Here is a 27,305-nt window from a genome sequence, read left to right on the forward strand (position 1 = left end):
GAGCAGGTTAACACATGCAAACGGTCCATGCCGAGCTCTTATCAAATGCACGTCTGCCACCTTGTGGTCGTTTTTATGGCTTCATGCTCTAAAAGTGACATCCATTGGTGTGCAGTTGCGTCATCACCTCTTTTTGACTCTCGCGCAAAAAAACGTAAAAGATGTATAAATATGTCTTTGCGATGGGGCGTCATAAAAACGTATAAATACATCTTTGGTATTGAATGAGTTAAACAGTGGACTGCCGTAAAAAGCGACACTTCATTCATAGGAAACCAAGATTTGAAAAGAAAGCAGCAAAGGTGAGAGGAGATTCAGCATGAAGAATGCTCATTTTTGCACTGTTTTGTCTTCGTGTCCAGTGAGTTTTACCGGGAGAGCCTCGTTACCTTGAGTATCGGGGTACTTTGGTCACCGACAACTTTGTGGGAACAGTGTGATTGTGCCAAAGTGTAAAAAGCAATGCCCGTGATTGGATGAATTTGGTGCGCAAAATCCTGAAAGCCTTGACGTCAGTCCATCAAACACCTTTGGGATTAGCAATTGCAGAGCCAGCAGGCCCTCTCGGTCGACATCTCACCGCACAAACGTTGTGGAGAAACGAACAAAACCTCCCCACAGACACACTACAAAAGATGGTATAGCTGCAAACGGGGACCAATTCCAGATTTTTTTCCAATTTCAGTCGGTATAATGGACATCAATACACGCATTCATTCCATACAGTGTGTGTTATTAGGAGTCAGCAGGTTTGATAAGGAACACAGAATTGGATGTTTCCTTTGTGGTTGCGGTCATAAGTGTACACTACACTCTGTAACCACATTTATGGTGTGTGTGTGTGTGTGTGTGTGTGTGTCATAAAGCAAACCACCGCAGGAAGACATCAGTGCTGATGGTTGACGAGTTGCTTTCAGCGTACCCCCACCAGCTGTCGTTCTCAGAGGCCGGCATGAGAATTATGATCACCAGCCACTTCTCCCCGAGAACCCGCCTTACCATGGCCTCTCGAATGCTCATCACTGAGGTAAAACACTATCGATCGGGAAATGATTTATCATATAATTTATGTTGGCAGCCCTCAGACTGGCTGCTCGACGTCTAAATCCAAATTAGCCATTGCTTGCACATTTACTTGTGACTTTGTCTGGAGACATGAGGACACTGGCTGATAATGGCGGATTTTTGTTTGTTGACCTGGTTTTCATCCATTTGTGCACTTTTTTAGTTAGATTCTTTTCATGATATTTTGTACTCTTAGCTAACAGAACGACTGTTCTAATTTGGTCGTATGTCTTGACTACAACGACAATAAAGCTTTTTTGCACATGCACAAATCTGTCTTCCGGTAGCTGACAATCTAAAAAGTAAAAACTGAAATGTGTGCATTTTGTTAGTTGCTGTGGTAGAATCCAGGATAGTACTGCCATGCTTTTATATTGAAACTTACTTGACACGGAACAGGAAGTCTCTAGACAGTAGTTAGGTTGCTGCTGCTGTTGATGATGTTTACAACACATGTCGACATAAACGGACCATAGAAATGACCCTGTTGGGCTCTCACATTTTATGTCGACAAAAGCGGTCGGCCGTGCATGTCGACATCGACCTACAACGCGAAGCTAAGATGCGGATGTTTTGTAGATACAGATAGCAACTGCTAATGACTTGCTCGACGTAGACGGATTGTCGACATAAGCGAGACAAGCCACTGTGTGTGTGTGTGTGTTTACACTCCTGATGAAAATGTTAAAACCCAGATGAAAAATTGCAAGAATTCACATTTTGCACTGTTGGATCTGAAGGAGGTTCTAAGTAGAGCTTCAAAATGCAAAAAGAAGAAATGGGAGTGAGACAAAAATGCAATTTATTGCAAACAGCATTAAAGTGAAAGAGGCTGTTTATCAGCTGATCAAAACTTTAAGATCATAACTCAAAAAAACAGAAATCATCCATCCAACCATTTTCCATACCGCTTCTCCTCATTGAGGTATGCTGGAGCCTATCCCAGCTGACTTTGGGCGACAGGCGGATACACCCTGGACTGGTAGCCAGCCAATCGCAGGGCACATCCAGACAGACAACCGCTTACGGGCGGTCAGCAAGCAGCTCACGCAGTTAGCTAGTTTGCTAGCCACGGCACAAAGGAGATTGACTGACAATTGTCTACAGCCAATCAGGATGCAGAACACAATGGGTGGGTTCTCCCTGAGCCAATCAGGACTGTTGTGGCTCTATATTTAGCTGTCTAATGTGTACTGTGGGTTGCTAATATGCTGCACAGGCAGTAAACACACAGACAGGTGGAGCTGCACACGTATTCAACGTGAGTATACAACACCCTCTACTGGTAGCAGTAGCAAATACAATAACAGACACATACAACAGAGCACAGCTAGATTGCTCTAATATGCCACAAGGACGCAGATCACATGCTGTTAAAAAATAATATGGTAATCTTAATTCATGTTGATTCGATTTCTTGGATGGTTGGTCGGCTAGCAGGTTGCGTTTGAGTGCGACTTCACAAAGGCCGCCTTGTTCTTGTCAGAGCGCTGCTAATCACGATGTGGACCCACAAACACACCGAGGTGCTCAGTGCCAGGCTAGTTTATACTGAGTAGTACTTAGTCATCATCAAACTTACAGCATTTGCACGCACACATTGTAACATTTAAAACAGAGTGTGTGTGTGTGTGTGTGTGTGTGTGTGTGTGTGTGTGTGTGTTACAGAGGCAGCGTCTCATCAACACGCGGACCTTGACCAATGGAGACTCAGACGGACCGGTAAAAGGAGGCAACAGGCGGACCACAGAAAACGGGATGTCTGGAGCAGAGAGAGGCATCAACATGCGAGACCACGAGACGGGCAACGAGACAGAGAACGAAGACAACGAAAACAATGAGAACGATGAAGAGGAGGAAGAAGAGGATAGAGAAGGCCCGTTTGTGCCCTTCCAGTGTCCAGGTACCTGAAAGGATTGGATTCAAGATTCAAGATTCAAGAGAGTTTTATTGTCATGTGCATGGTAAAACAGCAGTTATACCATGCAATGAAAATCTTATTCTGTTCATTCTCCCAAGAAAAGAAAGGAAACACAAGAAAGAATAAGAACATAAGAAACATAAACACATAAACATATATACCAATAAATTAAGCAACAACAACAGAAGAGACATTAATACAGATATAAATAAATAAATAAAGTGCTATGAGTGTGTGCGTGTGTTGCGTGCGGCGTGTGCGAGTGCTTCGTTGAGAAGCCTGATGGCCTGTGGGTAAAAGCTGTTTGCCAGCCTTGTGGTCCTGGACTTCAAACTCCTGTAGCGTCTGCCTGACGGTATGAGTGTGAATAATGAGTGTTGTGGATGTGTGCTGTCCTTGATGAGGTTGTGTGTTCTGCGTAGGACTCTAGATTTATAAATGTCTTGCAGTGAGGGGAGGGCTGCCCCAACAATGTTCTGTGAGGTCTTGATCACCCGCTGGAGTGCCTTCCTATCACGTGTTGTACAGTTACCGTACCAAACAGTGATGGAGGCGGTAAGGACACTTTCCATAGTGCATCTGTAGAAGCAACTCAGGATTGTGGTGGACATGCCAAATTTCCTCAGTCTTCTCAGGAAGTACAGTCTCCTTTGGGACTTCTTCATAATTTGTTGGGTGTTGTGAGACCAGGTGAGGTCCTCGCTGATGTGTGTGCCAAGGAACTTGAAGGTTTTCACCCTCTCCACCTCAGTCTCATCAATAAACAGGGGTCTATGCGGCTCCTTTTCCCTTGTTCTTGGGTCGATGATCATCTCTTTAGTCTTATCTGTATTGAGAAGGAGATTGTTATCACGACACCAAGCTATGAGGTCCGCCACCTCTCTTCTGTATGATGTTTCAACACCACCAGTGATCAGGCCGATGACTGTAGTGTCATCCGCAAATTTAATGATGCTGGTGTTGTTCTGGGAGGCCACGCAATCGTAGGTGAAGAGCGTGTAGAGGAGTGGACTCAGCACACACCCCTGTGGGGTCCCAGTGCTCACAATTCTTGAGCTGGATGTGCGTTTGTGGACTCTGACTGACTGGGGCCTGCCTGTTAGAAAGTTAAACACCCAGTTACAGAGGGAGGGAGACAGGTCAAGTGTGAGGAGCTTATTTGTGAGTTTGTGGGGGCAGACTGTATTAAAAGCAGCGCTATAGTCTATAAATAGCATTCTAACATATGTGTCCTGGCCCTGTAGGTGAGAAAGGGCTGTGTGGATGGCAGTGTTGACTGCATCATCCGTGGACCGGTTCTGGCGATATGCAAACTGTAGAGGGTCCACAGTTGCCGCCGGGATGCTCTTTTTGATGTGGGTCATGACTAATCTTTCAAAGCACTTCATAACAATAGGAGTGAGTGCTACAGGGCGATAGTCATTCAAGCAGGTCACGTTGCTCTTCTTGGGTACGGGCACTATGGTGGTGGACTTAAAGCAGGTCGGTACAGATGCTTGTGCAAGCGACAGGTTAAATATGTCAGCAAGCACATCAGCTAGCTCTGATGAGCAAACCCGAAGTGCACGTCCTGAGATGTTGTCTGGGCCTGCTGCTTTTCGTGGGTTTGTTTTGTTTAGAACCCTGCGCACATCAGCTGATGTCACCATGAGAGGTGCGTCCTGTGTGCTCCCCAGGTTCAGCCACCCTCTCTGCTCATCAGGAGTTTGGGTGTCAAAGCGGGCATAGAACTCATTCAGCTCATCTGGAAGTGTGGTTTGGCTGGACGTGGCTACGCTACTCTGCTGTCGATAGTCTGTGATGTGCTGGAGCCCCGCCCACATGCGCCGAGGGTCTGAGGTGGAATAGTAGCCCTCCAGCTTCTGTCTGTACTGTCTTTTGGCCTCCCGTATGGACCTCCTCAGGTCATATCTGGCCTTTTTGTAGTCCTCAGCGGTGCCCATGACAAATGCAGTCGAACGAGCACGTAGCTTAGCCCTTACATCACAGTTCATCCACGGTTTTTAATTGGGGTATTTTCTGTAATACTTGGTGGTGGTAACAGTCTCTATACATGTGCTAATGTAGCCAGTAACAGCGGAAGCATATTCATCCAAATCAACAGTACAATCTTCCCTCGGATATAACTACTCTGCACATAACAGTAAGTTTTATACCAGCCATCACCAAATGGCGGACCCAGTGATGGCCCTTTACGGACCTGTGACCAATTAAAGTGCATATAATCATGCTCGCCGACCGATCGCAGCGGCAGTTTGCGGGCCGTAATTACTTCCGTTATTGCGGTTAACGTGACAGCCAACGCCGTGACGTCACTCACAATGAGCCAATGAAATCCTTAGTTTACTTGCCGAACCACGGCTTTCTCACAAGTAAGAACAGTTGATGGAGAAATGCCAACATTTAAAAGTGAAAGGACGGACCAACAAATGTTCATTTTTACAGAATTTAGTGCAAAACCGCTGCGTCTCATAGGTGAACCTGTAGAGCCCAGTAGGAAAAATCAATGAGTCAGCACATGAGTTTACAGCACAGCAACGTGCAAGCAAGTCTTCACTAAGGATTGTGTGGATATTGGAGTTGTGGAGTGCTTCTGCACTCAAAGGTAAACAATGTACTGTTGCAGCTTTTTTGTTCACATTCAGTTGTTATTATTAGGGATGTCCGATAATATCGACGAACCAATATCACATAAAAATGTGATATCGATAGATATCGGTGTTGTTTTTTTTTCCCGATATAAAAACCGATATTAAAAAAATTACTGCCTTGAAGTCGGCTAGCTTCACGTTAGCATCTGGGACACTAGCTGTGAAGCACAAATAAGCTCCGCTCCCTGAAGGTCCTGACATTCTTGCCAGCTCGTCGATCTTGATCTGTAGTGAATTCACATTTCCCGTAATAATAGAAGGTACCGAAGCCTTGAATCTCCACTTCCTTGCTAGCCGCTTGACTTGCATCTTAGCCCCGGCTCTTCCGCCTCGATATCAATGGGTAGACAGGGAATCACACCGACGCAGGACGTCGCTCTCATGGCACGTGAAACTGTGCTTGAATAAACAAACAGAGCTGCTTGAAAGGCTCGTGGCGGCGGTGTTCATTCCATGACAGGAGATAAAAAGTAGATAGATAAGCCCAAAATAAAACAACCAAGGAAAGACATGAGAGCAATAAATACGGAACAGATCACAGCAAATTTGTAGTGCAATAATACATAACAAATAGTAATACATAGTAATAATAATACATAATACGGTCCGGTCCTGTTACACATACAGTATCTGTATCGGTTGATATCTCATAAATGGACCTTACTTAGTTTTAATGGAAGACCCCTGGTTTAAAGTATCCAAATTGGGCATTTCTAGGGCTTTTCATGGTTGCCTGGTGTTTTTTCGCCATCCACAGGGGGTCTTGGGAAGGTAACCATATAAGGTGTATGTGCAGACTTGAGGGACAGCCCGTATGTCGGTGTGTGTTGCAGCCGGTGCGTTGAACAAACTGAAGTGGCTGCTGGCCTGGCCGCTGTGTCTGCTGCTCTACTTCACCGTGCCCAACTGCTCCACACCTCGCTGGGAGAACTGGTTCATGCTGTCCTTTGTCTCCTCAACCCTGTGGATCGCTGCCTTCTCCTACATCATGGTGTGGATGGTGAGAGCTTTCAAAGTCAGATACGGGATCAGCAATAGAAAATGAGGGGCTGGAAAAACACTGCTTTGTGTCCTGTGATTGACTGACAACCAATCCAGGGTGTGCCGCACCACAAAGCAGCTGGCCCCAGCTCACCCATTACCCGTATTATAAAAGGTGTAAAAGGGACTTTGTTGGTATGAAATGTCAGTCAGTCGTACAAACAGTCATCATTTGTCCCTCAGGTTACGGTGATTGGCTTCACTCTCGGCATCCCAGACGTCATCATGGGCATCACCTTCCTGGCAGCAGGCACCAGCGTCCCTGATTGCATGGCCAGCCTCATTGTGGCAAGACAAGGTAGTCCCACACAGCGACCACGTTTACATGCACACAATATTCCTCTATAAACCAACGATAAAAATATATGCAGTAATCCCTGGTTTAGCGTGGTTCCGACCCGACGGTCATAAGTTAATTCATGGTTTTTCAAAAATAAAAAAAATAATAAATCATGCTGTTTCGTTGTTGAATACCTTCTTATTTTACGCATTTTTGTCTAAATGTAGCATTTTCAAGCAAAAAAAAGGTCACACGAAGTAAAATACAAACGTAAGGCATTCAAAAGATGCATTCAAAGACGATGTGATGATATGTGCCTTGAGACAAACAATCATCAGACGTGATCGCCGCAACAACAGGCTTTTTATTGCAGATCTCAACAGGTACAAGAACATCCATCCATTTTCTATACCGCTTGCCCTCACTAGGGCTGCGGGTATGCTGCAGCCTATCCCAGCTGTCTTTGGGCGAGAGGTGGGGTGAAGCAAATCGCCAAAATCACGCAAAGCACGTATAGACAAACAACCACTCATACTCACATTCACATTCACACCTATGGACAATTTAGAGTCTCCGGTTAACCTAGCATGCATACTTTTGGAATGTGGGAGGAAGCCGGAGTGGCACAACAATAATAACATAATAATCATTACATATTAGGAATGGAATATGTTCCGCTGTGTTATGAACAAGTGCAATAACGTTGCACCACTTATCCACAAGGGAGTGGAAAATAGTCCATTCCTAACAGCAATAATCATAATAACAGGGGCTACTGTTGCGGCCGTAAACCATGCCAAGCTCAAACTCAGCTTCCTGTCCTCCACACGTCCGCAACACATTTATGGCATAAATGGCTTATTTTTTCTTATTATGTCTACTATAGTGGGTAATATGAGGTGACTATAGGGGTGTTATTTCATGTCAAGAGAGCACTAATAATGTTAAAAAGCTATATTTAGAAGGGTGTAAACAGGTTTTCTATGCTGCAACTACTATTTATAAAAAAAGGAATCCTACTTTGTGGAAATTCACTTATCACAGTTGGGTCTGGAACCAATGAACCGCCGTAAACGAGGGATTACTGTATGCACAAGAGGAAGGAAACCATGTCAACGAACAAACATCCTTTATTATCAGGCATTCTCCTTACGTCTGTGGACAACGTCACAAGTGAACGTGCGAGCTAGTTTCAGTTTTGATTTCAGTTATGTTGACGCGAGTGAGCCAGTCGACATCAACGGGTTTCACTGTACCAACGATATTTGTAATATCCCGAATAACACTCAAGAGAATATCAACCATAACGGGAATATTGTGTGTAGGGATGTCCCGATCCTGAAGATCAGATCGGGATCGGTTGCTGATCCGCTGTATTTTGAAGATTGGAAAATATTGATCAGACCTATCCGGTTGCCGTATGACGTTCGTAAGACTGGGCGACATTCCAACGCGGTAGGTAATGCACCTGGTTGCCACTTGACTCCCGCCCCTGCAAGAAGAAGAAAACGCTATACCACCATGCAGACATGTGGTGAAGTTAGTTTCACGTTGGACGTTGGACATTCGGCTCCGTAGCTACTGTAGAGCGATAGTTCCCCCTCACTGTGCCCGGACTGCTGTGTCATGGTGCGGGGAGCTTGCACGGGAAGTGCCGCTCTACTCACTAGTTGTTTATACTAGAGACTGTTTTTGTTAAAAAATAAATAAATAAAAGTCATATATTCTAAATCACACCACAAACCATGTCAAATAATTAGTCCTACCCTAAAAAGTATTTTGCGCATCCATTTTTTGCAATTTTATTGGCTGGACTTTTATTGGATTAGGAACCTGACTCACCGAGGTTTGTTCCAAAAGCCAAACAATATTGTTGGTCATGCTGTGTAATAAAAAAGTACATTCAGCAATACCTTGGTTGCATTATTTTGAATGATTTGAAGACCTATTTTCATAACCATACTCAATTCCACAAATTCATGTTTGTAACAAAAGCTTATTATTAAAAAAAAAAGGAAAAGATTATAAAAAAAAAACTAAAAGACTGGCAAAGAATGTGGATCGGGACATCCCTAATTGTGTGCATGGAAACGTGGTGAATGTCGGCCATCTTTGTTCCTCTTTAGTGAAAAGTGGAGAAGACAAGCTCAACGGGGATCCTTTCATCCGTGCTTTTTCTCTCTCCTCTCATCAAATATTGAAACAGTTCTGTCTGTCTGGGCGTGCAAAGAGATGCACCCCCTCGCACTTCACCCCGTTTCACTTTGTAGTGTCCTCCATTTGTTCTTTGTCGGGGACATCGGTCACCAACATCATCTTCTGTTGACTCACCTCCATGTCAGCCAGTCCCAGCTGTCCACACCGTCCTTACCCTCCATTTCCTGTCTTTCTCTGCTGCTCTACACCTTCCTCTCTGTTGGTCTGTGCAGGAATGGGTGACATGGCGGTGTCAAACTCCATCGGCAGTAATGTGTTTGACATCTTGGTGGGCCTCGGCCTCCCCTGGGCCCTGAAGACGCTTGCTATTAACTACGGCTCTGATGTAAGCAGCATATGACGTGAAATTTGAATGTATGAGGGTGCCGAGTTCACATCAGTTCGTGTTCCTGAGGAATGAGGAATAATCTGGCGTCTTCCTGGTGTGAACGCAGAGTTTATGAATGATGTCAGTTGACGATTGCGTCCACCCGCCCCAGTCAAATGCAGCAGAAGACAGGAAACGCCAGACAGAAAACAGGAACCGGTCAAAATGAAGCACGAATGGGACGTGCAGACCACGACAACATGCATGCAAACCGGAGAACCTGGAGAACACCCACCAAAGCACGGGGAAGAACATGTGAACTCCACACTGAGATTCAAACCCACGTCTCCAGACTGTGAGGCTGTTGAGCTAACCACTTGTCTACCATGCGACAAATACACTATTCCCTCCTTTATTGCGGTTAATTGGTTCCAGACCCGACCGTGATAAGTGAATTCCCGCAAGGTAGGATTCCTTATTTATAAATAGAATACTTTCACAGTTAGAGCAAAGAAAACCTGTTCACGACCTTGTGAATACTCTTATTAGAACCCTCTGGACATGACATAACACCTTCACACTCCTATTACCCAATATAATAGACATAATGACAGAAAGTAAGACATTTAAGACACAAATAAGACTCATGCTCGTGTGTGTTGCTGTAAATGTGCTAGCAGACAGAGTTGGGTTTGAGCTTGTTAGGGATTTATTGTGCCTGTTGTTGGAATAAAAGCCTGTTGTTCCGGCGATCAAGGTCTTCTGAACGCCTTATACAGTAGTCCCTCGTTTATGGCGGTTCATTGCTTCCAGCCCCAACCGTGATAAGTTAATTTTTGCCCAATATTCCGTGTGGAAGTGGTACGTTTTTGCCCGGTTATTTTGTCCTTCCTCACTCAGTTGCAAACCCATTCTTATATTTAGGATGAATAAATTGGAGGCTAAGTTAGCTCGCTATACAGTATTGCTATGTTTAAAGCGGTGGCCGTCACTTGTGTCACTTCAATGATGCCGTAGCCTGCGCACAAGCGGTGCGCAATGTGATGCAAACAAAGCTAGCAGTAGGAGTGCATGCCATGCCTATGTACGGCAGATGCATGTTAGACTGGCATAGTGAGGATGGATGATCTTTTTTTTTTAATGCCTTGCAATGGACCCACATTACATTGGAGATACTACTACAAAAATAAACTTTCCCAATGCTAACGGTGAGATATTATGTCTTATTATTGCTTTTAATGTCTACTATAGGTTAGTATAGGTGTGTTATTTCATGTCTAAAGGGCTCTAATAATGTAAAAAAATGTTTTTAGAAGGTCATAAACAGGTTTTCTATGCTGCAAAAATATTCCATTTATTAATATTGAATCCTACTTCGCGGAAATGTACTTTTCTCAGTCGGGTCTGGAACCCATTAACCATGATGAGGCAACTGGATTATAGCCCTCCAGACCTGATATAACACCCCGATGTTCACCTTGGCACTCGTATTACCCAATATAGTAGACATAATAAAAGAAAATATGACATATTAGACATAAATAAGACATAACATAGACTCACAGGTTGGATGAGTTTCTTGTTATTTTCTGGACGGCGTTCTGAGGTTTCTGAGGCTATTGTCTCATCAACATAACATTAGGGACACCGAGTCACCAGTCTTGTGGCTTTATATTTAGCCGGCTAAACTACTAAACTACTGCGGGGTTCTATTATGCTCATACAGGCACATAAATACATTCTGAGACGAGGCTGCGGGAGGGGTCCGTTACATACTGTCCCCTAGAACGCGCTCTAGTGGTAGCAGTAGTGAATACAGTAACAGACATGTATAATCGAGCACCGACAGATTGCTGTAATACACCACAGCCAGTGTAGAATACTACATATTATGTCTTTGAATGCACCTTCTGAATGCCTTATATTTGTGTTTTCCTGCATTTAGCCATTTTTATGCTTGAAAAGGCTTACCGTATTTTAGGCCGGGAATACATGAAATTTGTTTAAATGTGCATATTTTTTGACTAATGGTCTGTATTCAAGGACAAAATGCGGATTAAAAAGATTTACAAAGGGAAAGACTCGTATAAGCTGGTGTGATAAAGCAAAAACAAATGCACACTCCAAAATCCATGTGGTTGAGTGATCTCAGCACCAAACAAGACTGTACTGCAAATGACTCAATTACATTCATTTTCTCACTCTTTTTCTTTTCTGGAAAGTATTTTTCAGTATTTGGAACACCATTACAGGGTTTTTTTTTTTTTTTTGCAATAAGGGAATATTTTTGGCTCGTCTTTACTGCACACGTTGTAGAAAGCTCCCAAAAAGTTTGTACTGTGGGATTCCTAATTTTCTTCCTGCTGGTCATAATTCAAGTGCAATTTCCTTTCTTGCAGATCAAATTAAACAGCAAAGGGCTGATTTTTTCTGTCGGGCTCCTGTTGGCTTCTGTGTTTCTGACGGTGAGTAGTATTTAATAACTGTATACACAACACACAATGTAGTATTTAATAACTATGTACACAACACACAATGTAGTATTTAATAACTGTATACACAACACACAATGTAGTATTTAATAACTATGTACACAACACATAATGTGTCCGACTCCAAAAACATGTTTGTGTCCAACATGCTTGATCATCAGGAGAGAAAAGTCAGGCCTGTGTTGGCTTGTCAAAGCCATGATGTGCGTCTTGGCATCAGTTGGCCGCTAGATGGCACTGTTACCTTTCCCCCTCATCTCCCTCTGCAACCAATTGGCTGTTCATGCTTTGCTGGATTGATCACAAGCTTTTTTTTCCCACCAAAAGGAAGGTGGAGTCATGTTTCATTGCCTGTTTTGCTACAGTGACGACACAATAGACGAAATCAGGGTGAACGTTATCGATCATCAGCCCGCTTTTGCTTGACTCATTTTCACCATTTAAAGACCGGCAGGCAGTTTGAAGTCCGCACTTTGGACGTGAGTTGAAAGGAAGCGTGGTCGTGCTACCGTATTATGCTGCACCTGCGTGTTCCACGTGCGCTAGGTCAACGACACTGTAACTGTCACAAGAAAGATGGGTCGTTTCGGTATCGGATTAATAGCGATATCGATATACAACATTGCAGTGTGGGACATGACATTGTGTTTTCCCTAGTTTTAATTTGTTCTTTCTGTTTGGTTACATTTTCTCTGATTTCTTTTAACGCACGCGTGTGTGTGTGTGCGTGTGTGTGTCTGTGTGTGTGTCCAGGTCATGGGAGTTCACCTCAACAAGTGGACACTGGACAGACGTCTCGGCCTCACGTGTCTCCTCCTCTACGCCGTCTTCTTGTGCTTCTCCTGCCTCATTGAGTACAACATCTTCATCTTTGTCAACCTGCCAACCTGCAGGGATGACTGACACAGCCACACACACACACACACGCGCACACACACACACATTAATACAGGCACACACTCAAGCTTGAAATGAAACAGGTGATGGTGTCTGACACCAGGATTGCAAATGGCATGTAATTACCAGGAAGACAGATGTGCAACTGTTGACCCACGTTGATGATTTTGTTCTCGTATTTATGTAGTAGTACTACAGTACTACGTGTTATCAGTGCAATATGGAGCTCCGCTGGTCTGTGTCCACCAGCATACAAGGAGGACTGGCGGCAGTGAGGACCCGTCACGGGACGACAGGAGCAAGAGGACATTTATTTTGAAACCTTCACTGGCTGCTACATTTACATCCATACGTCACAACGCCGTGTTGACCCGAGTATAAGCCGGGGTGTAGAGATTTATTCAACGTGTAAATACGTCAGGCTCTTCCATAGCAATCTGAACGCTAGAAAGCCCGATAGCAATATTTTCCTAGCTTGTGATGTATGAATTCACGTCATATTTGACCCCTCGTTGCAATGAGAAAGCCGCTTTTTATGTTAGTCCATTGTTGGTTAAATTGCTTTAAAATGAGCTGTCATGGCAAAAAATGAAGTTGTTGGAAATGAGCTGGACACGCTGCCATTGTGGGGAAGCCATATCCTGCATTAGTCACATGACCAGCCCTTCAAAAGTGTTTCCTAGACGTCAGGTAAAAGCTGTATAGGACACATTTGAACACATTGAAAGCATCACCATGGCTTCCTCATTATGGGATACAATCTTTTTCTTTTGTGTATTGTTGTCTTATGTTTGGGGTCATCTTATACCAGGGGTCGGCAACCTTTCCCACCAAAAAAGCCATTTTGCCTCCTCTTCCAGTGAAAAACAAAACAAAAAAACATCACACTGCTTATAAACTTGTAAAAATTGTCATCTTTTTCAAATGTTACCCCAAAATTCAACAAACAGAAGTGCGCCTACACGTGTACTGTAGGCCTACCCTGACATAATATCAACACTTAACTCCGTGAGTCTTACTGACTGGTTCCCATATTTGTGTCAAATTCAAACAAACTGTAGCCACCTTTACGATAAAAAAAGAGTCCAGAGTTCACGTTTTTGCTCAATAACGTTTATGCCTGCATTGAATTGCCATCAATAACCGTTCCATTTGTCCTGTCCTTGACTGTCTTTGCAAAGAGAGGCATTATTTTATTTTCTAAATCATTTCCTGTTTATTTTTTCATTTGGAAAATAGATGAGCTGATATTTTTATGAATGGTTCTTTCATGTAAGGCCTGTCACGATAATCTGTAAATGAAAAAAAAAGAAGTCGATCATTTTGCCGGCCTCGATAAATTGACATGTGCATACATGCGTGTTTGATGCGTGTTTCTCTGTGCCACACAGGCTGGATGACAAGAGGGTTCCCTCTGCATCTGTCTGTGCGCATTGGTTCTGTAGTGAATGAACGGAGAGAGTGAGCCCTCCTCTCATTCAGCTTCTTGGTGGAAGCGGGGCTACTAGTGAGTGGATACAGAGGGTTAGCAGTTAGCCGCGTGAGCCAGCCTACGCTAACATGAATGAAGGCACAGATGTGATGGCTTCCGAGGCGAAGGCCACAGCCGACAGCCCCGTTGTGGGAATATTTTGGTTTGAAACAGAATGAACAAGGCGAGGGCATGAACACAGACAAACCGAAATGTCGCATTTGTTCAAATGAAACATTTGCACATACGACACACAGCCATCCTTTTCCATTTTCAGGGGAAAAAAATACCGCTGGAGGTGCAGCAGAGCCTTCGTCGCTTACTGAGGCGTTTTGACGGCAATGTAAATAGCACAAAATCGTGCGCGCTCACAGACAATACGCTCATTCAATACAGTTATATGGCATACATTTTATGCCATAGAAATTATTTAAAAATGGTCTAAATAATGATGTTAATAATATCGATGATCGACGATAATTTGTAGCACAATTATCGACCAGCAAAATTTGTTATCGTGACAGCCCTATGTATTTTCCATCTGTGAATGGCTTCCCATCTCATGTGCAGCCCCGTGTTGCCAACTTGGCGATTTTCTCGCTAAATCTGGCGACTTTCCAAACCCAATAAAAATTTTCTCAATAGCGACTAGCGACAAATGTAAAGATTTTTCTGGTGAGCGTACTGCCTGCTGCCACGGCACACGGCACTGTCTGCCTCCCATGAGCGTGTCACGGACTCCAAGCACACAGCAACAGTGCGCTTTGCATTCTAAAACACGATGCTATGCTCCCGGTAATTACACGGTTTTATTTTACTGCGCAGTAACTTGCTTGACTTGACTCAACTCAAAACTCCCTCACCTTGTTTTCCTCTCCCGCGCAGTGAGACTCGCTGGAAGCACAAGCAAACCCCCCCTTGCTCATCCAATCGGCAGTCAGAACGCAGGCTGAACGCATTCACGGACTTGCAGTTCATTTCGAAAATGCACATTTCCCCTACTTGGGTGTGCGAAGGGAGCCGCAACAAGGAGGCTGATGAGCCGCGGGTTGCCGACCCCTGTCTTATACTGTATGTGCTATGTGGGAGTAGAAGGCTGTAGCACTGATCTGATTGGAAATGAATAATCTGAAGATTTGTTCTCCAGATGAGCCACTGGGCCATGGAATAATGGACATTTTAAGATTGAAGCATAATTCCAATAATATCCAAACAGGGCATTATTTTTCTTAACATTATTATTAGTGTGACAGCTGCTGTAGCTATGTTTTGTATGTCAGATGAATTTATTGGCTTTATAGAGACAGCTTGCTGTTCCCTTTTGTAAATAGTTTTCTGTAAATAGCCCTCGGCGGCTCATGTATTATTTATAAATGTCAAACGCACATTTCGCCTCTGGAGGTCACGGGGCCCAAAGCGGGTTTATTTCTGGTGTCAGGGTCACTAAAATCTCCTCTTGAGGTCAGAAAGACGTCTTTGCGGATGTTTTCTCTTGACGTGGTTTTGCTGTTTTTGAATGAGTTGGATTTGACTGTGTGTTTGTGTTAGGATAAGTCCAAAGCAGGCCAACCTTGCACTGAAGAGCCTAAAGTAGCTTTGGGGGAAGGCATCTGGGTGGCTCTGTGTCGTCCTTCAATAAGCACGCTGATTATAAGGATGTCTTTCCTTGTAAGATGAAGCACTTTTGATGCAGAGCGACGCCAGGATGGAGTCGTCATGCGACGTACGGAGCTAAATGGACTGCTGCTCCTCATTTGGTGGACACACGTCCCACCTAAAGAAGTCATAGGTGGGACTTTTATCAGTCCAGAAACGTTGTATTTTGTATCACCTGTAGATTTGTCCAGATTTGGTAGGTTTGTGCTACATGGATATTTGTACTGGTTTTTAGAGCATGTGCAAAGTAGTTCATCTCCATTGAGTGGCGCAAAATTTCCACTTCTTCCACACCTGTTGAAACTCTTGCACAGTATGCTCATGCAGTGTTTGCAACTTTCAGAAACATGCTCAGCTCTTTTCCCTCTCTTTCCACCAAATCCATCATCGTTCCTTTTTAAAGGACATTGTCAATGGCCTGTTGCCAGATCATGTATCTACAAATTGTTTATGAGTTCTTTTTTCAATTCTGTTCCCCACTTTTATGAAGAGAATGTCTAAGCGCAGCCTGGGAGTTGAGGGGTTCCTGGTTTGGTGGCTGCAGGATTGGCTTTCTGCTTTTTGCAGATGATGTGGTCCTGCTGGCTTCATCGGGCCGTGGATCGGTTCACAGCTGAGTGTGAAGCGGCTGGGATGAGAATCAGCACCTCCGAGTCCGAGTCCATGGTTCACGGCTGCACGGCTCCTCCATCAGGAGGCGTTTAAGTACCTCGGGGTCTCGTTCACAAGTGAGGGAAGGATAGAACATGAGGTTGACAGGCAGAATGGAGTGGCGTGTGCAGTGACGCAAACCCTTCATCGGTTCATTGTGGTGATGAGGGAGCTGAGCCGAAAGGCAAAGCTCTCAATTTACCAGTCGATCTACGTTCCTACGTAGATCTTCCTAGTGGCAGAAAGGACAAGATCGTGGGGACAAGCGGCTGAAATGAGTTTTCTCCGTAGAGCGGCTGGGTTCTCAGGGATCATCTGGGAGAAACTCCACATTGAGAGGAGCCCGAGGATGTGGCTCGGGCATCTGGTCAGGATGCCTCGTGGACACCTCACTAGGGAGGTGTTCAGGGCACATTCTAACGTTTCGCAGGCCTTGGGGAAGACCCAGGACACGACTGTGTCTCTCAACTGGCCTGGGAAGGCTGCTCCTCCACATTGAGAGGAGCCAGATGAGGTGGCTCGGGCATCTGGTTGGGATGCCTTTCAGACGCCTCTCCTTGGGGCACATCTAACTGGTAGGAGGCCTCTGGGAAGACCCAGGACACGTTGGAGAGACTATGTCTCTCAATTGGCCTGGAAACATTGCCCCTTCACATTGAGAGGAGCCAGATGAGGTGGCTCGGGCATCTGGTCGGGATGCCTGCCGAACCCCTCCCTCGGGAGGTGTTCAGGGCACATCCAACCGGTTTGCAAGCCTCGGGGAAAAGCCAGGACACTTTGGTCGAGACTGTTTCTCTAAACTGGCCTGGGAATGCCTCGGGATCTGCCGGGAGAAGCTGGGCGAAGTAACCGGGGAGAGGGGAGTCTGGGCAACCCGCCCTCGGATAAGCGGAAGAAGCTGAGCGAATGGATGGATTCTTTTTTCCCCATAAATACATGCTGGACATGCTGGAAGAAACCAGCATTCAAAAGTCTTTAGGTTTGATGTAATGCAATAATCATAGTCGTACCAATGTGTGAATATCACTCTTTGAATAGGAAGACTTAAAAGAAACGGCGTGTGTTCTGGACACCGGAACAGTTAAAAGATAAAAGATTAATAAAATAATGTTCTATATAAACAGGACTTTCATTTTGCCACAGAACAATAACATAGTTAAAGGGATAGATGGCCATTTTTTGGCATGAAGTTGTCAACAGTGTAGTGCATCAACAGTGACTTACCCCCCCCCCCCCCCCCACTCGGTACCGTGAGCCCAGTTCTGGTCAGATTTTGATGATGTGGAAAGTAGTTCCGGTTAGCTGGTGGGGCCACTTAAGTAAAAAGTGTGGCTTCTCAAAACAATATGCGTTGAAAAGAGTAATACATTTGCATCACAAAAATGCCTCCTGGAAACAATCAGACATAACAATCGCTTGCGTTCATTTCACACGCGTGGTATCACTGCGCGCTGCCGCTTGTCCATTGCTGTGTACGTGTTCCGCAGACTTCACCCACGCAAGGAAACACATGGAACACATACTGTGCAAAGTGGGGGGCGGCTCACCATTGATGCACGACACTGCTGATGGGGACGTGGTAGAACTTCATGTCCTAAAATCCAAACTATCCCTTTAAAGTCTCGTTTTGATCATGAAGACTTCCACAGTTTTTTTAAAAAAATGTAATTATGAATTAAACGTGTCGGTATAACGTATGTATATAATGTACGTATATTTTATTGATTCTTTAATTACAACAAAAAGAGAAATGCAGAAAGATTTCTCTATGGTTTGGTCTTTAGGCAAGGGGTGGGGGTGGCGGTGGGGGTTTAGGGGTTAGGGATTGGTTTAGGGTTCTTGTCAGGTTTTGGGTTTAGGGGCTAGATTTACAGTTAGGGGTAGATTTAGGGTTTAGGGTTAAGATTAAGGGTTATGGGTTGAGGTCAGAGGTTGGAGCAGTGACGTCCAAACTGCAGTTCGTTGTTTTTTTTTTATTGGCCTAGCCGTACGTTCTAAAAATGCAATTAAATAAGAAAACTTTTTTAAAAAATCAGCAAAAAAATGGCAATAATTTTTCCCGAATAAAGTAAAAGAATATTAAGAGGAAAAAGGCAGAATTTTACCAAAAAAAATAGGTAATATTATGTGGAAAAATAACATCATTTAAGTAGCATAGAAAAGAAAAAAAAATATTCTTTTTAAAGTCGTAATATTATGAGAAACTAAGAACACAACAAATGAAGTAGTATTTTTTTCACTGCAAAAATTAGGTTGCAAAACAAAGTTAGAATGTTATGAGAATAAAGTCAAAATATTAAGAGGAAAAAGGCACAATTTTATGAGAAGAAACTCTGATTATTATCAGGAAAAATGAATTAAAAAAATACTTCCTTAATATTGAAATATTTGAGAAAAAATATACATTTTTACTTAGTTATTTTTAAAAAGTTGGAATATCAGAAAAAAAACAGTGAATGAAGAATCTGGGGGGAAATAAGGTTGCGGAAAAAGTCAAATAAAGTCAAAATATTATGGGAATAAAGTCATAATTACAAATAATTACAAATATTTACAAGAGAGAAGTTGAAATAGCTGGAAAATAAAAACTAAGAAGCGGCAATTTTACCAGAATAAAGTTAAAATATTACGAGAAAAAAGGCCTTATTCTAATGAGAAAAAAAGCTCACAATTTGATGAGAATAAACCAATTTTAGTTGCATACAGATGAACTATTAAAGAAATGTAAACATTGTGTCGTTAAGTAGTTCTTTTTCAAAAGTCGTAATGATGTGAGAAACAAACACAACAAAATTAAGTTGTCATTTTTGAAAAATCAGGTTGGGGAAAAAGTAAAAATATGGGAATAAAGTCAAAATATTACGAGATCACATGTGTGAAGATTATTAAAGAAGAATGTTGAAATAGTTGGAAAATTAAAGCTATAGTTTAAAAAAAACTGCAAAAAAGGGGGTAAAAAAGCAAAGAGTGAAGCTGATACCACTAATAGGCTTTTCACCTACAGGATATGACAAAGATATCAAAATATCAAAGTGGCAAAGTTGCATTTTTTCATTTTTCAGGATGTGGCCCTCACTGGAAAAAAAGTTTGGATCCCCCCGAGTTAGGGGGTTAGGGTTGGGGTTTGGGTAAGTTGGGGTTAGGTTCACTCCTTGGCTGCTACCCGCAGAGATACTGTTGACTGCTGGCGTCATACCAGAGTTCAGGACAGTCCGACGGATTCTCCCATCTCTTAACCATAATACCGTACATAGACAATAGATTTTTGTGTACAACTTGTGAATTATTAGTTAAAAACAGTCAATCAAGAAATGATTGTAGAAATCGCCCATCCCTAGTTTGATATCGCAATAAGCCAGTGCTTGTGTTGTCGTATCAGTCATTGAGATCATCTTTCTACCACGCACTTTACCATAAATCAAACTGTTGAACAAATGATTTGAAAATGTGTCTCCGCTGCTATTCTTGACATGTCCGTCACACCAAAACAATTTTCGCTGAAGCAAACGACCACAGCAATGAAAATATGTCCAATTCATGTGTGCAGGTGTATGATATGTACATAATAGGTGTAAATGTAGATATATTTTGTCTCGATCTGTATATTTGTTGAATATATTTTCATAGATTCTAGATTGTACTCTCCTTGTGTTCTTGTTTACTGGCATGGAGGTACAGTATTTCAACATCCAATAAAAAATATTTGATGGTAAATATTCATGTCTATTTGGATGGGAGTCAGGGTCCTGGCACTGGATTGAGTTTGAAGCCCGCATGCTTGCTTGGTTGATTGGATTGTCGGAGTGTTTGACGACCGCTTTGTGTTTCGATGTTTCAAATGTCATTTTAGAGATCATTTTGCTACCAGAGCATTAATAAAGATGTCTTTACTACAAGTAAGAAAACCTGTGGAGCATTTTATTTGGATTTATGATGTTTTTATTTATATTTGGCGTTGCACAGTGGCCTAGTGGTTAGCATGCTGGCCACATAGGAGATCTGGAAGATCCGGGTTCGACTCTCCACTGGTTCATATGGAAATGAACTTTTGGTCAATGTGGATATTTATCTGATTACTAGCAAATGAAAGATTTTGAAAATCGTTTTCTAAAATGAAAAAAAAAAATCACAACTAGATAGCAAAATTATTTTAGCTATTTACCGGGGCCCCTGTCAGTCATGGACCCTTGGAATTGTCCTAACTTTTCACCCCTTAGCCCCCAACGTCCCTGATGATCTGTGCGGTATCAGCACAGTGGGACCTGTTTACGTCAAAAACCCACCTCTTGGAGATCAACTCATCAAGTCCTGGTCTGCTGTGTTCTTGCTGTTACTAAAAAGTGCCTGCTTAAGTCGACATTAGGCCTGTCACAATAATCGATAAATTGATTAATCGAACAATAAAAAAACCAAAAAAAAACAGGTCGATAACTAGAAAAACACTCGGAGAGCGCAGACTTCCGCCCAGCGCCATAGTTCCCCCATATTGTGATTTACACCATAAAAATTAGTCCTACATTTATTTTATCTACATATTTATATTGCTAATGTTAGCATGGTAGCAATGCTAACATGCTACCGTTAACACCTAGCATAATATATAATGAATGAAAATGGCTAAAAATGCTACTATGCTAACATGCTAACATTAGCGTGATAACATAGCATGATAGTACTAAGTGTTTATATATGTCTAACCATGAAAATAGCTAGAAATGCTAACATGCTAACATTAGCATGCTAACAGCTAGCATGATAGTGCTAAGTCTTTATATAAAAGTGCCTACCTGTGAAAATGGCTAAAAATGCTACTATGCTAATGTTAACATGCTAGCAATGCTAACATTGGCATGCTAACACCTAACAGGATAGCGCATGTCCCGAATGAGTTGAGAATTTTAACTTTGGAAAGGTCTGAAATGGTTGACAAATGTGGAAACACAATAGTTACAACTCTTTAAATCAAAGGCATTTTGCATTCCAAAATTGGAATGTCAAGCTAAGTGGGAATGCTTGGTATGTGGAAAATGGCATGAATTTCCTTAATTAGTTGAATGTTTTAATGTTGGAATGGTCTGAATTGGTTGAAAAATGTGGAAGTTGCTAGAACTCTTTACCTAATTTTCCAAAAATTACTTTGTTTTAATATGGGTTCTTTTTTAAACATCTTTTTTCCTTAATATTTCAATGTTATGCTACTGAAATGTTACTTTTCCTCATAATATTACATTATTCCCGTAAAATCGCGACTCAAGATTACCTTTTTCTCATAGTATTTTAATATATTCTTGTAAAATTACTGCATTTTTCCATTTTTGCAGTTTTTTCTTCTTAAATTACTGTATATTTTTAGAATGTGCCAATAAAAGAGAGCCGTGGGCCCCAAATGGCCGCCGGGGCCGCACTTTGGACATCACTGGTTTATTTCGACACGTGTTATAGCGTCGTCAGTCACTTCCTGTTCAGTGCAAAGTCAACTTCCAATATCAAAACTATCAAAGTATATGAAAACACTAGAATCTAAATGAATATATGCACAAATGGAGGAAAACAAAACAAAAATCCTGTATTATCACCCATTTTCCTTATGTCTTACAAGTAAATGTATAAGCAATGGCTACTTCCGGTTACGTCGACAACCGCTTATGTCGACGTCGACAGGTTCTACTGTATTTTCATTTGCTCGCGCAAATAAGATGCACTTCAAGTAGAGTGTACAGATAGTAGCAGGCCTCAGACTGCATGGAAATTACAGCACCAACCTCACCCTTGATCACGGAGAAACTTTTTTTCCTTTTAACACAAAACGTCTTTTCCTCACCATTGCTAGCCGTCGCTCACGGTGAAACTGGCCATTTTTCAACTCGTCAGTATGAAAAGCTTTATTTGTCACTAAGGATGTCCCGATCCCATCTTCAAGATCGGGATCGGCTGCCGTTCCGCTGTATTTTTCGGATAATGAGGTTGCCACACTCCCAACACGGCACGTGCGGTGATGGGCCTCAAAACCGGTTGCCACTCGACTCCCGCCCCCCACAACAAGAAGAAAACCCAACACCGCCAGGTAGACATGTCTGCGGCGTACCGCGCGAAGTTAGTTTCACGCCGTAGCTACAGCTACTGCTACTGCTGTGTCATGGTGCGGGGAGCTCGCATGGGAAGTGCTGCTGGTTGTTTCATATATCATATCATATGTCATATGTCATATATTCTAAATCACACCACAAATTGATCTATAACCATGCCAAATTAGTATTTGTATGTATTTAAACGTATTTTACAGACTCATTTTTTCCAATTTCATGTTTTATTGAGTGGACTTTTATTGGATTAGAGATCTGACTCAGAGGTTTGCTACAAAAGCCACACATGCTTTGTCATAAAAAGTACATTCAGCAATATTTTCATAACAAATTCATGTTTTTAACAAAAAAATAAAAAATGGATCTGAACCGGATCGGCAAGACTATAAAACAAATCGGATCGGAGGCCAAAAAATGTGGATCGGGACATCCCTATTTGTTTATTGATTAGGACCAATAGATGTTTCAGCAGCAGAGAAGTGCAACAATGCAGCCAGCCTGAGGTGTTGGTCCTCCATGACAGACCTGAAGGAAGATGAAGATGCAACATAGAATAGAATAGCAACATGCTAACTCCCAGTAACATTAGTAGGCTCAACCACTGACTGGCAAAAAGATGTGCATGATCCACATGACTTGCAATATTAATGCTGTTAAACGTGTTAGGTAGCTGCATGATATCATTCCTTATAGTAGTGAGGAAGATGATAATAATAATAATAATGATAACGCAACGATTTGGCAGTTGTATGCACAGAATTGTCATTTCTACGGAGTAAATATAGAAATCTACAGAAGACTGCCAAGCACACCTGTAGTGAACGTCAACAACCACTGGGTGTCGCTGGACGACACATGGAAGCAGTTTACCAGCAACTGAAATGCGCTTATTACATCTTGTTGACGTCATCTGTCGCTAGGCACTTTTATTTTTAACCCACAAGAAGCCACAAGCACGTGAAATGCGTCCTATACAGGCTTTGTGCTCCACTTGAACTCATCACGTCCCTTAGGGGCGTTTAGGAGCCACTCAGGAGTGGTTGTCACGTGACTGTCCCAAAATGGGGGTGTCATTGCAAATGCTTTTTTTTCCAAAATATCCCTATGGTACGTCAAAAAAAGTCCAAATTTTGAGATAAAAAGTCAATACTATGAGTTCAATTGAAATTAGGAGATTAGAAAATCCTGATAGGAAACTAAATTATGATGTCAAAGAGTAGAAATTTCCAGGAAAAGTCATATATGTGAGAAAAAAATGCAAATTACAAGATAAAAAGTCGAAAATATGACATAAAAAGTAAAAATTATGAGTCTGAATTACGAGATAAAAAGTCAACATTTTGAGGTAAAAAAAGTCTTAGTTATGAGATAAAAAGTCAAAATTTTTAGATAAAAAGTCATAGTTATGAGTTAAATAGTCGAAATTATGAGCTAAAAAGTCAATTAGTTAGATAAAATGTTGAAATTACCAGAAAGTAAAGTCTATTACAAGATAAAAAAAAGTCAAAAAGATGAGAAAAAGTCAAAATTATGAGGTAAGTCTTAATTGTAAGATAACAAGTCTTAATTATGAGATAAAATGTTGAAATTACATGATATAAAGTCTATTACAAGATGTAAAAAGTCAAAAATACGAGAAAAAGTCAAAAATATGAGGTAAGTCTTAATTATGAAATAAAAAGTCATAATTACGAGATGTCTTAATTATGAGATGAAAGGTCTAAATTATGAGATCAATCTTAATTATGAGATAAAACGTCATACGTATCAGATAGGAAAGTGAATATTGAGATCCAAGAGCAGAAATATTGAAATAAAAAGTCAAAATTTATAGATAAAGTGTCATAATTATGAGATAAAATGTCAAAATGATGATATAAAAGGTTGAAATTATGAGGTGGAAAGTCCCAATGATGATTCAAACTGAGCATGTGCAGCCTTCTTCACTGGAGCCTTCAGCACACGCCACTCGCCACATGTGGAGTTTCTATCTCCTAATTAGAACTTTTTCATCTCATAATTATGACGTACCATTGGGATATTTTTTTTCTTCCAGTGGCGGAAACGGGGTTCCATACATTTTAAATCCATTTAACAATTGTAATGCTTTAACAGGGTGTGAAATATTACAATTCAACTCTATTTACTATATTTCTTCAATGAATTCAAAGAAAACAAGCTAGCTAAATATCACTATCGGGATTTTAGCCTTGAGGTGCTCCTGTCACTTATTTTTTGCTGTGAAAAATAACATTAACTATAGGATTATTTCTTCATTAATGGAATATTTTTGTATCTAGAAATGAAATAACATCCACATGGCCACCTTTACATTCCTGTTACCCAATATAGTAGATAGAATCAGCGAAAATAAGCCATTGAAGACAGTTTTGCCTTGAAATACCACCCATATAGTCACCTCTGTTATTGTTTACACCACATTGCAACTCTTATGTTCCAGGGACTAGAGACAGCTAGCTAGCGAGCCAACAAGCTAGCGAGCTAACCATTTAGCCTCGACTTGATTTCTTATAAACTTACGCATCCAAAAACTTACCACTGCCACAAGGGACGGGGGTTGGGGGCTTTTTTTCACTTGATCGAGTTGGACATTCCACGGCTAATTTCATGCAGTGTTAAAGTCATGTAAGATAATGTCTCAACGTTTTGTGTCACCACAAGTGACGTGTCAGTCGCGAACGAATTGGCTGTATGAGCCGGCTCTTTGAAATGAACGACAGGAGCCGATCATTTATTTTCCTCATCTTTTTTTCTGTTAAAGCCGAATGTCATTGGTCAAGATGTGCAGCAGCGTCTCTCTCCACACGGAGCAGGGGGAGGGGTGCGGTTAAACACACTGTGGTGCTCTCGGAGCCGATTCGTTCGCGAGAAATTAGCATGAAGAGATTTGACCTATTTTCACCTGATTTCTCGATTGAGATGGGTCTTTGGTTTGTATTTTACAATATTATATGTTTTTGTAGCTGTTCATTTAGGTTTGAAAATCCATTTAAATAAGAAACATTTGATATCATGTATTTTTTACATTAGTCATTCATTTGACACAATTTGGTAAAAAATAAGACAACAAAAAAAGGAGCCACTTGGGAGCCGAAAGAGCCGTCTCTTTTTAGTGAGCCGAGGCAAAAGAATCGGCTTTCATAAAGAGAAAGTCATTGCTAGTGCTGTGCGGATGGATACCGAAATATAGACACATCCGATGCCAGCTGTTCATGCTCTTAAAATCTTAAAAATGTTCATACTTCAGTCATTTGAGATAATGTTTGGCTAAAACGATCGCAAACAGAGCCATATGTGAACTGTGAATCAAGTTTCCTTCTTATCGTAGTTCTTAATAGTTAATCATTTCTTTTCATTTTAATATTAAAACACAATTTCACATATTTTGTATGGTTTTGTCCTGTTTTTTCTGTTGTTGTATATTAGCTTAGCTAAATTGTAAATCACCCCGCTACCTCAATACACTTCAGCGTTTAAAATAAATAAATAACTACCTCCAATTATTATTGTATTTAATTAATCCATGAATTAAATGTCTTGTATTCTCTATTCTATAATATATTTACCAGACACTTAAGGTGAATTTGTTTTTTGATACTAACCCCAATGTTACTCCGTATCGGCTAAGAAACAAAATCAGTGGTATCACACATCACTAGTGACCAGAATACTAGATATCACTGGTATTTCAGTATGTTTTGACTAATAATAGACCACCAAACAGTGACCATTTTTTAGTTCATTTATGGAAAACCGCGATTTGACGAGGGAGCGATATTCGAACCGCAATATAGCGAGGGACGACCGCATTTGACAAAAAACATGACGAACGTCTCTTCTATGTGCTCTATCCCTCATTTGACGGTGAATGGCTTCTTATGGGTTAAAGGCACATGCCATTGTTGCCTGTCTAGGAAGCAAAGAACAAAACATGAACTTGTGTTTCTGATCCAACCTTCCCCGTTTAAGAGGGTGAAGTCCTGCTGGCATGTTGTTCCTGTGGTCCATGTGTCACAGATATGCAAGTGCACACGGTCCCCTACTGGGTAGATCAGGAGTCTGCATTAACAAGACAGGCTGAGGCCTGAGTCAGGGGAGGGGCTGGGAAGGTCTGTGCTGAGGTGGTTTAGATGGACCTGGGGTTCGGAGTTCACAGTGTGATGGCGGAGAGGTGCTGACGGCTCAGTGGTGCCGCCGCCGTCCAAGCGGCGGTAGACAAAGTGGAAGGGGGCAGCCTGCGGGCGGGTGTGCAGCTCCGCCTTGATCTTCTGAGGATGGGTGTCTGGCGCCAGCTGCTGGCTATTGCCCTCCGTCAGCAGGAACAAGCCGTAGTTGTCAGGGTCCAACACTTTGAACTTGTGGGCGCAAAGCTGACACACCTCCTCCACGTTGGCGTAGGGTCCTACCTGGAGGGTCTTGGCAGTGCAGCCGCTGTCCAGCTCCTGCAGCGCCACCCGTAGGTAATTCTGGGAAAGAAGCACCCTCATGCCAGCAAATCCAATTTCTTCACAAATCCTGAAATGTTATCTCAGACATTATTCTTTAAACATAA

General features: G+C 42.1%; 2 protein-coding genes across 4 annotated transcripts in view; one reads left to right on the forward strand and one right to left on the reverse strand.

The window, feature by feature from the left end:
• LOC129192310 (sodium/potassium/calcium exchanger 3-like) overlaps positions 1-18,682 on the forward strand; it is a 95,601-nt gene extending 76,919 nt beyond the window's left edge. Inside the window, exons 11-17 of the mRNA XM_054796199.1 lie at positions 867-1,027; positions 2,734-2,968; positions 6,471-6,637; positions 6,862-6,976; positions 9,388-9,500; positions 11,882-11,947; positions 12,728-18,682. Of these exons, the coding sequence (XP_054652174.1) occupies positions 867-1,027; positions 2,734-2,968; positions 6,471-6,637; positions 6,862-6,976; positions 9,388-9,500; positions 11,882-11,947; positions 12,728-12,877 (1,007 nt within the window). The 3' untranslated portion in view covers positions 12,878-18,682. The remainder of the gene's footprint in view (positions 1-866; positions 1,028-2,733; positions 2,969-6,470; positions 6,638-6,861; positions 6,977-9,387; positions 9,501-11,881; positions 11,948-12,727) is intronic.
• A 166-nt stretch (positions 18,683-18,848) lies between these two features.
• The window catches only part of LOC129192308 (ras and Rab interactor 2-like), a 51,780-nt gene continuing 43,323 nt past the window's right edge, over positions 18,849-27,305 (reverse strand). Inside the window, exons 12-13 of one of the 3 annotated variants that reach the window (XR_008573405.1) lie at positions 25,290-27,219; positions 18,849-23,257 (exon numbers count right to left, since the gene is read on the reverse strand). Coding sequence is in view for 2 of the 3 variants with exons in the window: in XM_054796193.1 (XP_054652168.1) it covers positions 26,818-27,219 (402 nt within the window). In the remaining variant the exon portion in view is untranslated. Of the gene's footprint in view, positions 27,269-27,305 lie in introns of all 3 variants that reach the window. The other 2 variants (XM_054796193.1, XM_054796194.1) reach the window with 2 other exon arrangements.

The sequence above is a fragment of the Dunckerocampus dactyliophorus genome, chromosome 13, assembly GCF_027744805.1.
Source record: "Dunckerocampus dactyliophorus isolate RoL2022-P2 chromosome 13, RoL_Ddac_1.1, whole genome shotgun sequence".
Classification (NCBI taxonomy): domain Eukaryota; kingdom Metazoa; phylum Chordata; class Actinopteri; order Syngnathiformes; family Syngnathidae; genus Dunckerocampus; species Dunckerocampus dactyliophorus.